The 15825-nt window shown below is 51.0% G+C and overlaps 2 protein-coding genes across 4 annotated transcripts in view; one reads left to right on the top strand and one right to left on the bottom strand.

Annotated features, from left to right (window-relative positions):
* LOC142830745 (uncharacterized) overlaps positions 1 to 10523 on the bottom strand; it is a 54835-nt gene extending 44312 nt beyond the window's left edge. Inside the window, exons 1-3 of one of the 2 annotated variants that reach the window (XM_075937500.2) lie at positions 9588 to 10523; positions 7369 to 8583; positions 1612 to 2042 (exon numbers count right to left, since the gene is read on the bottom strand). In XM_075937500.2, the coding sequence (XP_075793615.2) occupies positions 8390 to 8583; positions 9588 to 10107 (714 nt within the window). In that variant the 5' untranslated portion in view covers positions 10108 to 10523 and the 3' untranslated portion in view covers positions 1612 to 2042; positions 7369 to 8389. Of the gene's footprint in view, positions 1 to 1611; positions 2043 to 7368; positions 8584 to 9587 lie in introns of those variants that run through there. The other variant, XM_075937499.2, reaches the window with a different exon arrangement.
* Positions 10524 to 12546: 2023 nt separating this feature from the next.
* On the top strand, positions 12547 to 15182 carry HES6 (hes family bHLH transcription factor 6). 2 transcript variants are annotated; one of them, XM_075937518.2, is made up of 4 exons: positions 12550 to 12833; positions 12918 to 13004; positions 13083 to 13164; positions 13258 to 15182. In XM_075937518.2, exons 1-4 carry the CDS (start codon positions 12753 to 12755, stop codon positions 13701 to 13703), a joined length of 696 nt encoding a protein of 231 aa, XP_075793633.1. In that variant the 5' UTR covers positions 12550 to 12752; the 3' UTR covers positions 13704 to 15182. The 2 variants fall into 2 exon arrangements, with proteins under 2 accessions (XP_075793632.1, XP_075793633.1); XM_075937517.2 differs by having other exon boundaries at positions 12547 to 12833; positions 12918 to 13164.
* Positions 15183 to 15825: the final 643 nt, after the last annotated feature.

Raw genomic sequence — 15825 nt, 5'->3', positions numbered from 1 at the left:
GTAGCCTAGAATTCATTGGCGACTTCCAAAATTGCCTCGTCAAGAGGAATAGCCAATTTAGGAGATTGAGAGGTTTCCAAATTCTTGAAAAGTTTATGGTGCTTACCCTGAATCTCAGTGTGCTGGATGTTCTGAGATAGGGCGACCCTTTTAAATAATTCTTGAAATTGTCTAATGTCATCCGGGGGTGAGATGTCTCCTGGTATTACTGCCTCATCCAGTGAAGAGGATGAAGGGCCCACCAGCGACTCTTGGGGTTGGAATGATTGCTGAAAGTGTTGGTTTTCCTCAGTATGGGAAAGGGCAGGTAGTGGTGAATGCGGACTATGTGAAGCCGGTGGATCAATAGCTGGAGAGTAATGTACAGATGAATCACCCGTCCTAGGCCTAGTAGGTGACCTGGAAGATTGGTGGTACGCACGACTATATGGTGAATGTGATCGAAAGTAAGTGCGTTTGTCATATGGGTCCCTGTAGCAGTATAAGGATCGTGATGGCGAGTGGTCATAATGATGCGACCTGCTATATGATCTCCTATATGAGTAGCCGGGAGACAATGGAGGTGATTAAGACCTTCGGCTTAACAGATGGAGATGCCAAAAAACGGTAGTGCCGATAGCAGTGGGTCGCTCTGTGCCCATGGTCCCCTGGCAGAGTTAAGAAGGGAACTTCGTTGGTGGTGACCTCCTTGGTGATTGAAGTGGGGAAGGTGAGGAGGGTTCAGGAGAAAACACTGGGGACAGGGAGCGCGGGGATGGGCTTCTTAGGTGTCTTGTCTTAGCCATAGCCTTCACTGCATGAGGCAGTAATAGCCATAGCCTTTCTGGGATGTGGCCGTGTTGGTGCTGGTATCGGCACTGGGTCCTCCGGTCTATGTGGAGTGCAGTGCCATCAGTGGTGCCAGTGGCGGCGGTACCACAATCGGTGCGCGATCGGCCGATTGGCGCGGTGCCGCTTGATTGTCGGTGCTGGCTGGCACTGGTCTCACCGGTGCCGATGGTGTCGATGCTGCCCGTGATGTTGCCGGTGTGGACAGTGCCAGTGCGGTATGCGCAGACATTGCCAGTGCTGTAGACCTCGGTGCCGTTGAATGACTGACTTCTGGCACCGAGGGTCCGGATTTTGCCGCTTTAGAAGGGGCTGGCCGTGACTCAGGTGGGCCAGAAGTGCCCGGTTTGGAGCTGATGCTCAATCTGCTGTGCGAAGTGGCAGGCAGAGAGTGAGTTGGAGACAGCTTGGTCTTTTTAGGAGGTGCAGCAATAGGAGAAGAAGCCCTGCACTTTTGCGGCTCTGGTGGGTGAGGGCTGTGCCGTGGAGGCGGGGTCCTGAGGCTGTAAAGCCCTATAGAAAAGCATCATCCTAAGCCTCATTTCCCTATCGCATCTAGCTCTTGATCTGAGCTTGGAGCAGTGGGGGCACCTTTGTGGGACATGCCTCTCCCCTAAACATTGAATGCAGGAGGAGTGACCATCGGAGGCAGGCATGGCCTCTCAGCAAACCTCACATTTTTTAAACCCTGGGGAGCTGCGCATTGTTGTATTCAATCAGTTGTGCAGTTAAGAATAAAAAACAGATTCTTTTTCTTTTTTTTTTTTTTTTTTTTTTTTTTTAACAGGGAAGATTCAACTGGGAGAAAAATTCCAACTAGAACTTAAGGTAAGAACAAGAACTGTAGTACTTAAACTGTAGAGTTATGAAGAAAAAAACTACTTTTTTTTTAAAAGAAGTAAAAGGACTTGAACAGGGGAGATAAGCAAGAGAGAGAGATCAAGTTTTAACTATTAACAAGCCTGAATTCATCGTGTTTTGAAGGGAACCAGGGAGAAGCTTGTTGTTCCGTCTGCTGCCTGAGGTGGTTAAAGAGGAACTGGCTCAGACCGGACCAAGCAGTGCGAAAGGGTGCGAAAGCCGTGAGACGCTCCCCGCCCATGTACAGTCTGGCCAGACTACTGCTGCAAAAATCTCCATCCTGCGGAGCCGGGGCAAGCCCAGCACCTACAGTGGAGTACCCACGGGGACTCCTCGAAGAAGAATGTATACATCTGAAAAAAAAAATCATGTTATCACTTCAAGCCAACTGTAAAATTAAATAAAAATTACAGTAGTATTAAACTATTATTGAGGATTCTTAATGTATTTCAGATTGTCTCATTGATTTGTTTTATTGCTCATTCACCAAAGAAGCATATATTTTACAGGCATATGAAGCACGGAACCTCCATTGTTATCATTAGGATTTGCATGCCTACTGAATGTAGATAAATGGATGTCACTGAGGGTATATCTATAATGCCACCCTAGTTCCAACTAGGGTGGCTAATGTAGTCAATTGAACTTGCAAATGAAGCCTAGGATTAAAATATCCCGGGCTTTAATTGCATGTTCCTGGGCGCCGCCATTTTTAAATGCCTGGTAGTTCAAACCCCCTGCCCGCGGCTACATGCGGCACGGGCTAGGTAGTTCAAATTAAAGCTCCTAATTCAAACTACGTAGCCCATGCCGCGTGTAGTTGGGGGCAGAGGGTTCGAACTAACGGGCATTTAAAAATGGCGGCGCCCGGGAACATGAAACTAAAGCCCGGGATATTTTAATCCCGGGCTTCATTTGCAAGTTCGAATGCCTACATTAGCCACCCTAGTTCGAACTAGGGTGGCAGTGTAGACATACCCTAAGGGCCTGCTCTAAAGCTCACTGAAGTAAAAAAGATGCTCTCCCCCATCAACTTCAGTGGGTTCTGGACCAGGCTGTAAATTAGAAATAGATGAAACTCCATGTTTTTTGGTTTCTCTCACATGGCTTTAGTTTTTACATCTTCTTTTCAAGACTTTGCAGGTGTCTTCCTGATACTGTGGCTTTTTCTCATGCATGTATCTTCTCTCCTTTTCATCAGTTTCTTTGGTCCTGTAGGGTACGTCTACACAGCAGGGCTTAACTCGAAGTAAGCTATGCAAATTGAACTATGTCAATTGCGTATCTTATGTTGAAATAGCTTATTTCAAAATAGGGAGCATCTACACAGCACTTCTTTTGAAATAGAGCACTCTTCCTCCATCTTCCCTTATTCCTCATGCAATGAGGGTTACAGGAATTGGAGTAAAAAGTCCTCCAGATTGACAGTAATTTTGACATTATTTCGAAATATTTGCCTGCTGTGTAGTACCGGATTAAATTATTTCGGAATAGCGCTAGTTATTTCGAAATAGTGTAGCAGTGCAGACTTATATGTGGGGTGCAATTTAGAATCATACACTCATAAAATCATAGATGTAAAAGGGACCTCAGGAGGTCATCAAGTCCCCAACTAAATCATCCCAGCCAGGGCTTTGTCAAGCCAGGACTTAAAAACCTCTAGGGATGGAGATTCCATCACCTCCCTGGGTTAACCCAATGCTTCACCACCGTCCAATTAGTTGGACATGCAATCCAAACTAACTTCTGATTAGTTGAACACGCAAAACTTGTGCTGCTGCAGTTGTGGAAATTATGACAGAGCTATCAAAAAGCCTGTCTCACCTGGCTGTCTTAAGTTTCTTGATTTCTCAGGCTCCCTGGGAATCATATTTTCACTCTGAACTTGCTGATTATTTTGTACCATTTCTCCATGCCGTTCATTCTTTTTCTCCTATTTTGCTAAATGTGACTACATCAAACTCACTTTCAGGTCTGAGAGTTATTCAGAGTGTTTCCACTAATTACAAGATGGAACCAATCTGTATAAGCACAAAACTTTCTCACAACAGAAGTTGGTCCAATAAAAGATAATATCTTAGCCACCTTGTCTAATAACCTAGGACCAACACAGCTACAACAACACTGTGAAAGATCTATGGTGTTCTTTTTCAGTGAATAGGACATTACACAATGGACTATATGGGTCAACACAACAGTGCCAAACTGTGAACACTGACCATGTGCACGCACCAGTATAAATATATTTCTTCATGCAAGAAACAAGCGAGTGTTCATAATAAATACAGCCACAAAGAAAAAGTGATCAGGGATGTAAGTGAGAAATGTCAGTGGGTTCTTACGACATTAACTGCAATTATGCCTTTCTCAAAGTGCCAATTCCTCTGTTGCAGGGGTGGGAAATAATTTAAGGAGGGGCACTTCACAAATTTCTGAAATGGTCCTGGGCCACCTGAGAAGAGATGGGGTCGGGAGGCTTCCCCATCCACAGATCCTGATTGGCCTGGGGTTGGGGAAGTGTGTTAAGTTTTGAACAGCTGGCGGTTCCCTCTAGGCACCGCATGCCCCTGGAGTCAGGAGGAAACTTTGGGCGCTCCCCCTGTCCCCAGGCCAATCAGGACCTGAGGGCATAGGAGTGCGCAAACTCTCCTGCCCCCTGCCTCTGCCCAGCCAGGGGTGTGCGGCACCTAGAGGGAACCACCAGCTGTTTTGAACAGCTGGAAATTCCCTCTGGTGTCATGCTCTTCTGGTGGGGACAGAAGACTTTGTGTGCTCACCTGTCCCCAAGTCTTGATTGGCCTGGTGATGGAGGAGTGGCAGGGTGGCCACGGACTGGATCAACTGGCGTAGCAGGCCAGATCTGGCCCCTGGAGGTTGTCTTGCCCACCCCTGCTCTATTGGCTTACTTACAAAATAGCATGTGCTAGCAGCTTTCATGAGATCAAAAATGAAAGCAGCATGAAAACACTAAAAATGCATTGTGGAGGTTGTTTAAGGCAGATAAACACTAGGGCTACGTCTACACTGGCATGATTTTCCGGAAATGCTTTTAACGGAAAACCTTTTCCGTTAAAAGTATTTCCGGAAAAGCGGGTCTATATTGGTCCAGAGTTATCGTTATAACAATGTTCTTTCCCGGAAAAGCGCGTCTAGATTGGCGGCACGCTTTTTCGCAAAAGCAGAAGCCTGGAACCATTTTGAAAAGGGCAAAAGGCCATCAGACCTTTCCGGGGGCGGGGCCGGAGCTCTGTTCAGACACGTGCTTAAAGGGGTCTCGCCGGACAGCCGTTTCTCTCGTGCTCCCGTGCCTTGGGGCCTCTGCCAGGGACTGGCACCCTTAGCAGGTTTGGTGGTTGCCCTCTGACTTTTGGGGACACCACCCTTTGGCCCCCAACTGCTTTTTCCTGCGTTTTCTTTCTTCTGCCCTGCTCTGTCTGCCATGGAGCCGTGTGTGGCCATGTGCCTGCTCAGGCCCCTGTTGGAGCTGTGCAAGTGCCTGCAGCTCGTGCTGCAGGCTGGTGCCCTGGTGTTCCAGAACCAGGAGGCAGAGATTGCTTTCGACTCCCTCACGAGGGAGGCCCTGGCGACCCTGTGGCATCAGCACCCCACCGTGGAGAGGCCAGTCTGGAGTTTGGACACCAGTACTGACTGATGGGACCGGCTGGTCCTTGGACTATGGGACGACCAGCAATGGCTCTGGAATTTCCGCATGAGAAAGCAGACCTTCCTGCAGCTGTGTGCCTGGCTCACCCCCGCGCTACAGAGCACCCCCGGCTGCGGGCACCCATCCCCGTTAACAAGAGGGTCACCATCGTGCTGTGGAAGCTGGCCACACCGGACAGCTACCACTCGGTGGCACAGCAATTCGGGGTAGGAAGATCAACCGTCGGTGTGATCGTCATGGAGGTAAGTCCCAGGGAGAGTGGGGTGGGTGCTGCACTCCATGCCCAGAGGCAGCCAAGACTCCAGGCTGGGTCGCTCAGGGGTTTGGCCCGTCCCTCCCTTGCACAGGACCGCTGGTGGGGGGGGCCGTGGGGTGAGGGGGGCCCTGGTGTGTGTGTGTGTGTGCGCGCGCGCGTGAGGACAGAAGGAATCAAGGGGGGGCCAAGGGAACTCACACTCAACCCTGCCATATGTTATGTGTTCCCTTGTGTTTCTCTGCACCCTTCTGCAGGTCGTCCACGCCATCAACAACATCCTGCTTCCAAGAGTCATCCGCCTGCGCGACGTGGATGCTACCATGGCCGGCTTCGCTGCCCTCAGGTTCTCCAATTGCAGGGGAGCCCTAGACGCAACCCACATCCCTGTCCAGGCCCCGGAGCATCGAGCAGCCCATTTCATGAACCGAAAGGGGTACTGCTCCATTGTTCTGCAGGCCCTCGTGGACCACCGGGGCCACTTCCTGGACATCTACGGGGGCTGGTCCGGACGGGCACACGACGCCTGCATCCTCCGCAACTCTGGACTCTTTCGCAGGTTGGAGGCGGGCACCTACTTCCCCCGGTGGGACTTGACTGTCGGGAATGTGCCTATGCCCATCTGCGTCATCAGGGACGCAGCCTACCCCCTGCTGCCCTGGCTAATGCGGCCCTACATGGGGCAGCCAGACCAGAACTGGGCCCGGTTCAACGACCGCCTCAACCAGGCCCAAAATCTGGTGGAGCTCGCCTTCGGACATTTGAAAGCCCGCTTCCGTTGTTTGCGCACCCGTCTCGAGATGGGTGAGCGGAATGCAACGGAGGTAGTGGCCGTGTGCTGCGTGCTCCACAACATTGTAGAGCGCAGTGAGGAGGCCTTCCTCCCTGCATGGATGGCAGCCGAGGCACAGACGTTTGAACAGCCCCACACAGCTGCTGTCCGCCAGGCGTGCCAGGATGCGGTGCGCATCAGAGAGGCCCTGGTGGACATGTTTGCCCAAGCCCCGTAGTAGGGTTGCCTGGGTCTCCCCACACGACTCCCTCCCATCCCTTCCCCACCCTCTCCCCCCAATTGTAAAGCGTCGGTTCCAAGCACATCGGCCGTCATCGTGACTGTTCGTCGGGTGCGTCGGACGTAGTTAGGGTGTTTCTTTTTAGTTTAGGCTAGCGCTTAGGCCACCATCGCCTGTCCCAAAGAACAGGGAAGAGGATTCGGGGTTCGAGCGGAAGGTTCAAGTCAGCATACCTGATTCCAGTCATCTTCGAGGGATCTCCTGGCTGTTCCTCTCCTGAGGCCCGGAAGGACCAAAGGATTGAGGTTGCCAGCTTCGCCCTCATCTTCCGTCAAGGGATCTCCTGGCTGTTCCTCTCCCAAGGCCCGGAAGGACCAAAGGATTGAGGTTGCCAGCAACACTAATGTCACGGGGCGCACACCCCCCCAGTAGCCTCAGTGCCCCCTGACTGTCTTCACATGGCCCATCTCAGGGCAAGTTACAGTCTGTATGGGTTGCTCATCATCAGCTTCACAGCAGTTTATACTGGCCCTTTAAACAGGCCGAGTCCACAAACGGATTCTCGTCATAGCTGGGCACCCCCCCGGTAGGGGGACCCGGGCCCACCCTACTCCACCGGGTCCCGGCCCAGGGCCCTGTGAGTGACCAGGTATAGGGTCACTCCCTCGGTGGGGCTAACTAGCCAAAACCCACCAAGGCTCTCAGGCCAAGAGGGGCGCCTCCCGCTCCTGCCCTGGGCCACTTCCTACCTGGCCTTGCCCAGCTGGCTGCGATCTCCAGGCCGGTGTCCCCTCGGGCAGGTAGTCTCCAGGTGACACCAACTTGCCTCTGCCTTCCTCCAGGCCTCTCCTGGCATCCCCGGCAACTGCTGAGGGAGAGCTTCCCTCTCCAGTCCGTCTCCTGCAGCTGTATCCCTCCCAGGAGCTCCTGCTGCCTCTGCAGTCAGCCCTGCACTCCCCCTTCCAGCAACTGGGCCTCTCCTTTTATAGCTGGCAGCTGAGCTCATTAGTCTAACCATCTCAGCTGGTCTTCCAGCTTCCCTCAGGCTCGGGCCTGAGCCTGGGGCTTAAAGGCCCAGTGCAGGGCAGGCGCCCTGTCACAACTAACAATCATCCTCCCTGCGCCTAGACTATGTTACATAATCTTTAGTGTGAGTCTTTTAACCGTTCTTGCTTGTTTGTTATCTATGTTAAATATAGTTAGTGGTTTAAATTCTACTGAAAAGTCTCAGTATTTATTTATGCGCCACAAACCAATGACCACTTAAAAAGGGACCCCCGGTGATAGATACAGAATTTGGTGTCCACAGTTTGTAACCCTTTTAAATTTAGGTGGCTAATTGGCATCTCAAATCATTTCTTACAGTTACCTCGAGTAACACAATAACCAACACAAGAATCAACTGAACAATAGACTTTTTATTTACAAGGGGGAGGGGGAGGAGACCTTCAACTGGAACAGGGAGGGGGAGGTGCTACTGGTACGGGTGGCCCCTGCGAGCGCTTCTTCGGGGGCGGACCTGCACATGCGGGGCAGGCTGCATCGGGGCAGGCTGCACGGAGAGGTGGGCAGGAGCTGGGGGCATAGGAGCAGGGGCGGCAGGAGCAGGGGCAGGAGCTGGGGGCATAGGAGCAGGGGCCATTGCAGGGGCATGGGCAGTGCTACGGGAGAGATGGTGGGGTCATAGGGTACGGCCATGCCATAGTGCACGGCGTGCACAAAGTGCGTAGTGAGGATGGCCATGGAGTCAGCCATCCTTGTACACTGTGCCTAGAAGGCACCCCAGGCCTCCTGCCGCCACTGCAGGTCCCCCTGCACACGATCATGAATGGAGCCCTGGATTGCCTCCACCGCTACAATGTGGCGGCGAAGCAGCTGGTCCCGGTGTCGGAGCCTGCGCCTCCAGGGTTGGCCAGCTGGGGGTGCCGCTGCTGCCGGACTGGAAGGTCTTGAGCTCCATCCCGCTGCAGGGAAAAGAAGAAAGGATGGGTCAGTCAGGCAGGCCGTCCACTGTCCCCACACCTCATGCCCTCCACTCCTGAGCACAGGTGACCCCACAGTTGTGTGGCTTGGGCCCACTCGGTTCCTCCCTTGCCCCCCGTGTTGTATGTTTGCAAGGAGGACCGCCCCTGGAGTAGGGTCCTCCTCTAGTATTGTAACCACCGGTCTGTGTCCTGGCCCCATGGAGGGCGGGAGGGTGCTTGTGTTGCGTACACCCATGGAACTCCCTGCTGGTGGAGACTGTGAAGCTTTGGGCTAATCACTGGTGTTTGACAGGGAGCGAGATGCATCCCCACACAGTGCCTGAAAGCACATCTGGCAGAGGTGGTCTGGGTTCTCAGATCCCATCGTGTGGGATATCTCCTGGACAGAACCAGAAGAGTGACTGGGGGGCAGGTGTGTCCCATCCTTGCAGCAAAACTCAGGGCGGGCCTTCTCCCTCCCACTATCCCTCCCACAACCCCAGTAGCCCAGGGACATGTGTGGCCACGGTGGGGACTTCCCTTGGGGAGCCAGTCAAGGCACCGGGAGCAGGCGAGGGGCTCGGTGGGGCATGGTCACAGGACCGTGACGCTGCGGCGTACCCAAGAGCAGCTGGCTGTGCCTCACAGCCAGGCATGGGACAGTGTGCCGTTCTCTGTGCTGCACCCTTGGCGGAGGTGCGGGCTCTGGGCTGAGTCCCTGGGGCCCTGGCTGGTCCCAGCCAGCATCCATCCTTCCCCCTGGTCCCGCCGAATGTGTGTGAGCAGCACGGTCCCAGGCGTGCCCTGCAGCTGCCTACCGCAACCACGTGCCGCTCGGTCACCAGGCTGCACGGGGTTGCACGTGCTGCTTGCTGTCTAATGCTACACAGCGTGCAGCTCACGTGGCCTGAGTGACATGCTCTCCCCGTCCCCCCTCCGGGTGCCTGGCTCCCCCCCCCCCCCGCCACCCTCCGCCCTTGTGAGTGCAAACTGCAAAGACTCACCAGTGGATCCTTCCCCGGCCTTGGAGGAGCTGCTGGAGGGGGCCTGCTGGGTGGCAACGCTGGCCTCCTCTCCCGAAGCGCTGATGCTGTGCTCTTCCTCCCCTGCCTCGGTGGTTCGGATGACGGGGGGGCGCTGACAGGTGTCAACAGGCACATCCGGGCCTTGCAGGGCTGGCTGCCCGAGGATGGCATGCAGCCGGTCGTAACGGGGGCAGGTGTCTGGTCCTGCCCCCCTGCCCTCGCTGGCCCGCACGTACCCCAGCCAGAGCTCTTTCACCTTTGCCCGGACTTGCTCACTGTTCCGGGCAGAGTGTCCCTGTTGGCTCAGAGCCTCGGCCATCCAGACAAAGATATCGACATTCCAGCGCCGGGACCGGATGTCATGGAGACCCTCCTCCTCCTGCCAGAGGTCTAGGAGGGTCTCCAGCTCCCTGGGGGTCCAGGAGGGAGCCTGCCTTTTGCAGCCCCTGGGGGCCTCCTGAGCTGGGGGTGCAGGGGACTCACCAGCAGGCGCTGCCATGGCTGGCTTCTGATGCTGGCTGAGCAGGGCAGGGGCGCTGTGGCAGAGCTCGGGCCACAGGGCTGAGGCACACTCCTGCCACGTGCACTCAGCAGCCTGCAACTGCTTTAGAAGCTTGGGTTACCAGGAAGTCCAGGGCTCCTACGGGGTCTCCAGGTATCCAATCCACTTTTTTCCGTTTCTTCTGCTTTTTCGGAAAAGCGCTAGCTTGCTGTCTACACTGGCCCTTTTCCAGAACAGTTTTCCAGAAAAAGGACTTTTGCCCGAATGGGAGTGGCAAAGCTTTTCCGGAAAAGCAGTTGATTTTCCGGAATAACTTGCCAGTATAAACACAGCCTAGGGCTACGTCTAGACTGGCATGAAAAGTTTTCAGTTAAAAGCATTTTCTGAACAGAGCGTCTAGATTGGCACGGATGCTTTTCCGCAAAAGCACAAAAGCACTTTTTGCGGAAAAGCGTCTGTGCCAATCTAGACGCGCTTTTCCGCAAAAAAGCCCCGATCGCCATTTTTGCAATCGGGGCTTTTTTGCAGAAAACAAATCTCAGCTGTCTACACTGGCCCTTTTGCGCAAAAGGACTTTTGCCCGAATGGGAGCAGCATAGTTTTTCCAGAAAAACACTGACAATCTTACATGAGATCGTCAGTGCTTTTTTGGAAATTCAAGCGGCCAGTGTAGACAGCTGGCAAGTTTTTCTGGAAAAGCGGCGGATTTTCCGGAAAAACTGGCCAGTCTAGTCACAGCCATGTAGTACTGAGCAGAAATGAAGAGTGTTATGCAGAACACATACAGAGAGGCAGACAGATACAGGTACTAGCATATATCTATGCATTTGTCTTTTTGTGCCTAAGATGTTGATTACACACACACGAGATGCATCTCATTTTCTTAGATAGTCAAAATATGACATACATTACCAACAAGGAAAAAGAAGGAAACAAAGAAGTGAGAGCAAACACCTGTCGCTCTCCTTGGGGACAAGACCTAATGCTTTTTATTTGATTCAGTCTGTTGAGGGGACTGCAGCTGCCAACTGTCATCAGCATCAAGTTACATTCACAAAGACACATTCTTTAGGTTAAGGAACAGAAAAGGCAACAAAATCCAGAAAGGAAGGGAGGAATTTTTCAAATGTGTTGCAAATACATTGGATCATGATTCTTTATAGAATTTCAATGTCTGACTTGATGATCAGTCTGATTTTGAAGAATACACATGCTGTTTCATGGTAATTGCTAAATAAATCAAGTATTCAAAAGACAAACATCACCTAGAAAAAATTTAAATTAGTCTATGATTGTATGTAAATATTCACATTTCTCATAATATTGAATTCTTATGAGGGCCTACTCCTAAGTCATTGACTTTAATTGGAGTTTAGATTAAGTAAGGACTTGAAGCCTGGACCCATGGCATTTTCCTCCAAATATCTGTATCTGCTTTCCTACTTGCACAATTTAGCCTTCTTCACACCCACATTGTTGATTACAACAGATCTCTTACTTTTTTATGCCTTTAATAACATGAATACTGTTAAGAAACAGTTGTCAGGGAGATTTATAATACACTGTAAAGTACACATACCAATAAAGTAACTGGAAATTGGTTCCTAATATCTAATAAATAGAGCGAAAGAGATTTCTGCTGGTTTTTTGAGGTTTTTTGTTCGTGGAATTATGAAAATTTGGCAGCAATTTAATTGTGAACACCTTTGGAAATGTAGCATGAATTCTAGAAAATGGTAACTGTTATATGTTCATGATGTAGCCTGGAAGATTTGTTGATAACAATAGAAAGGGTTTAGGGGACTTTATTAGTGCCAAAGATAATAATATCCCTTATGAACAATAGACTTATGATCTGCAGTAACGGTATTGTAAACTGTTTGTTCATAGCCACTAATCCTGGTTCTCAGTGTTCCATGCTATTATTTAGCTCTAATTCTAAGAGCACAGCAAGCAGAGGAAGAGTTGGTAATGCTGCTAGGCAATATTTACCTCCCTTGGTTCAGCAGAGTGGTTCAGTAAATTCTCTGGTTTGGCCAAGGGTCAGGCCCAAAGGTGCTGGACAAGCAGTACCAGATGGCTCGTGGGAACAGAAGAGGGAGTAGTTTCCTCAAGAAACATAGGGCTTGGTGCCAGTGTTCCCATCCCTTTTCACATGTCTGAGCTTCCTTCCCCACTTGAGCAAAGACTTCAATTGGAGTACTCTGCTGGAGTTCAGATTGAATCCCATCCTATATACAGGGTAGTTTGTTCCCACTGCTGAGTGAATCCCATTACAATCGACACAAAAAAGCAGGCAGGGGATGACCCCAACCAACGCCATCCAACCTCGAGCATCCTGCCCTTCCCAGCCCTCTCGCCTAGCCTCCCCTCCCTCCTCCGCACTAGAGGAGATTCAGAACGCCTCTGGCTAGACAAAGCGCCGGTCTCCCATTGGTCAGTTCGCTCATCGCTACGGCTTCTCCCGGCTCGCAGTGACCAATGGTCTCATTGACATGCAAATCAGAGGCTATAAGTAAGGCCGGGGAGCGGCGCCACGGGGAGGGGCGGGGGAATCTCGGGCTGCCTGTGTGATCCAGTTGCCAGCTGCCGCCTCCTCCCGCGCCCCTCCCCCGCCCGCGGCGTTTGAGCCGCGCTCCGCCATGGCCCCGTCCTCGCGAAGCAGCAAGAGCCGGCCCAGCCGGGAGGAGGAGGGCGCCTGTGAGGCGCGAGGGGACAGGAAGGTGAGCGGGCCGGGCCGGGCGGGGAGCGGGGCCGCAGGTGGAGCCGCGGCGCTCGGTGCAATGTGCGTTTCCCCTTCTCCCCAGGCCCGGAAGCCGCTGGTGGAGAAGCAGCGGCGCGCGCGGATTAACGAGAGCCTGCGGGAGCTGCGGCTGCTCCTGGCCGGCACCGAGGTAGGCAGCGGGCGGGGCCGGGCGGGCCGGGCCAGGCGCGGGGCTGATCGCTCTCCTCTCTCGCCGCGCCGGCGGCAGTTTCAGGCCAAGATGGAGAACGCCGAGGTGCTGGAGCTGACCGTGAGGCGGGTGCAGGGCGCGCTGCAGAGCCGGTCGCGCGGTGAGTGCCCCGCCGAGCGGGGAGGGGGCGGGGCGGGGGACGGGGCGCCCCCTCACTCCCGCTGTGTGTGTTCTCTTGTGGGCGCTGCTGCAGAAAGCGACAAGTTGCACCGGGAGGCCAGCGAGCGGTTTGCAGCCGGGTACATTCAGTGCATGCACGAAGTCCATACCTTCGTCTCCAGCTACCCGGGCATGGATGCCACCCTCGCCGCCCAGCTGCTCAACCACCTGCTGGAGTCCATGCCGCTTAACGAAGGCAGCCTCCAGGACCTGATTGCGGACGTTTTGTCAGAGCCTTCCATCAGCCTCTGGCCTGGCATTGAGGGCCTCTCCCAGCCCACCGGGGTGTCCTCTGCAGCTCTGAGCCTGGCCAGCCCCCCTACAGCTCTTCTTTCCCCGTCCTCCAGTGAGGAGACCTGTTCTGATCTGGAAGAGACGGAGGCCGAGCAAAGTCCGACCTCCCCCACTGGACTGGACAGTTCCCGGACATGCAATGTGCCTTCCCCTAGCTTTGCCAAATCTATGTGGAGACCTTGGTAAATACAGAAAACTGCACAGGAATCAGCAGATATCTACCTAGTAATGGGGGAATACTTGAGCACTGTGTTCTCCTTACAGCCATTGGAATAGACAGTGGGGCTTTCAGATGGTGCATTGGGTGTGTCTACCATTACTGTATTTCAGGACTGCAGAGATGGCACTCTTACACTGTCAGACCCTGACAGGTTAATTGTTAAATGTGTTAACATTCAGCAGTGTGAGAGATGTTTGGTAACTGTTGGATTGTTTTTGGAAAGTTTGGAGTGTTGGGAGGGGAGAAGATTTTTTTTTTTTGTTCGCAAAGCTCTTTGGTGGATGCACAATGGTATTTCACATGCTTGTCTCATCCTTTTGGCCCTTATAAAAGGCCTCAATATCACTTCCTTTTTCTGTAAACAAAAAGCCCTTGTGCATTTTATACCTTGGTGGTTAACCAATGAGGTATATCACGTAAGTGTGCATGCACAATTTTAAGCATTATAGTGAAAGTAAAGATCCCTGAAAGGGATTGGTGTGGTTATTGTCTTTTATTATTTAGTGGTCTGGAATCTTGCCTTCAGTGAAGGAAGAGTAAACTAGAGATCAGTTGGAATTAGACAAACATTTAATATTGGTGGCAGGGTGCCTTTTAGAAATGAGTGTTTATGCACATTTTGCTTTTAGCACATTTGAGTTTGTGACTTTATGTATATTAGGGTGTCAAATGTTTTATTTTTAATCTTTAATAAAATATTGTATTCACAAATGATCGCATGTATTTTGGAGTGTAACACACTTCTGACCACTTTAAAATTAAAAATCCAGTTCCAAATTGTTTGGTATTAACACATTTTTATCTATTGTGGAAAAATACTGGTAATTTAGCACTTAATTCTCGTACTAAGCATAGCTAGCTTAGGTATTGGAAGTTGAATGTTTTTGTTTAATACTGAAAGATGCTTAGGATATTGAAGGAAACCAAGGTAGTGGTATTGTAGGTTGACTTTAGGATACTAAAATTCCTGGGAGTGGTTGTGTGACTGCCATTCTCAAGCAACTACTTAACTTGATTTCCCCAATTAAGTCTTTTTTGTAATGCTGTAGTTCTAACTTGAGTACTAGGCAGTTGATCTGCTTGTGTCTCTTTACCTGTATTCTGCTATAAGGATTGACAGATGTTGAAGTGTGTGAAATAGATTTGAAAATTTTCTCCAAAAAGAAAATACTTAATGACCTCTGGAGCACCAGCATTCATGTATACAAGGTCATACACCTCAGTGTTCCTATTTTTTGGAAGATATAGGTTATTTATACTAAGATATTACCTTTCACAGCTCTGTTGTTAGGAAAAGTATTGTGATGTTGCTTCCTTAGTACATGTGGAGGTATTTAAGAATAGAACCAGCTAGGAGAGGAAGCACAATAAGTACATGGTGATGAAAACATGTAATTTTCTTTTGTTAATAACCCTGTGAACAATAAAATTGGATACCTAAATTATTGGTAGACCTCTGTTTTGTAACTTTCTTTAAATTATCTGATGTGGGTGTTTTTTCACAGCTGAGTTGTTTGTTTTCCCTAGTTGTGCTAAAATTCTCACCTGCCTTTGAACTAGCAAGCAGAGCAGCACTTCTCAAAAGAGGTGAGAGTACTGCCTGTAAAGACCTTTCTGCTTTAGAGAGGGAGGATGGTGTTTTGATGTGTAAATGGAAGTAGTGGCATGGACAGTTCAACTAAAAGTAACACCCTAAGCACAAATGACATCTCTTGGAAACTCATTTCACAGAGTGAATGTGATTCCAGATTTGTTTAAAAGAAGTGATTGCCCTCCAATAATACCTGCATTCTGAACATTTTATTCTTAGCCACTGTTCACTAGTACTAATAGTAGCAAAGCATTATAGTGAGTGCTCAAAGATAAATTGAACATTAAAAACATTAGGCTCTGGCAAATGATTCACTTGTAAGATTCTCTTGAGGGAAGGTAAAACCATAGGCTATTTCCTCACCACAGCAACAAAAATGCCCAGCATTTTAAAGCCCTAGTCCAGAATTCACCAGCCAGCAGGGCAGAAAATGGAAGACAAATCTAACCTGTGCCAAGGTAGTGAAGATGTGCACAGTACCCCCTGCAGCTTAAACA

The sequence above is a fragment of the Pelodiscus sinensis genome, chromosome 10, assembly GCF_052426305.1.
Source record: "Pelodiscus sinensis isolate ZL-2025 chromosome 10, ASM5242630v1, whole genome shotgun sequence".
NCBI lineage: Eukaryota > Metazoa > Chordata > Testudines > Trionychidae > Pelodiscus > Pelodiscus sinensis.
The sequence above is the reverse complement of the archived record's forward strand: the minus strand, read 5'-3'. Positions and strand labels throughout refer to the sequence as shown.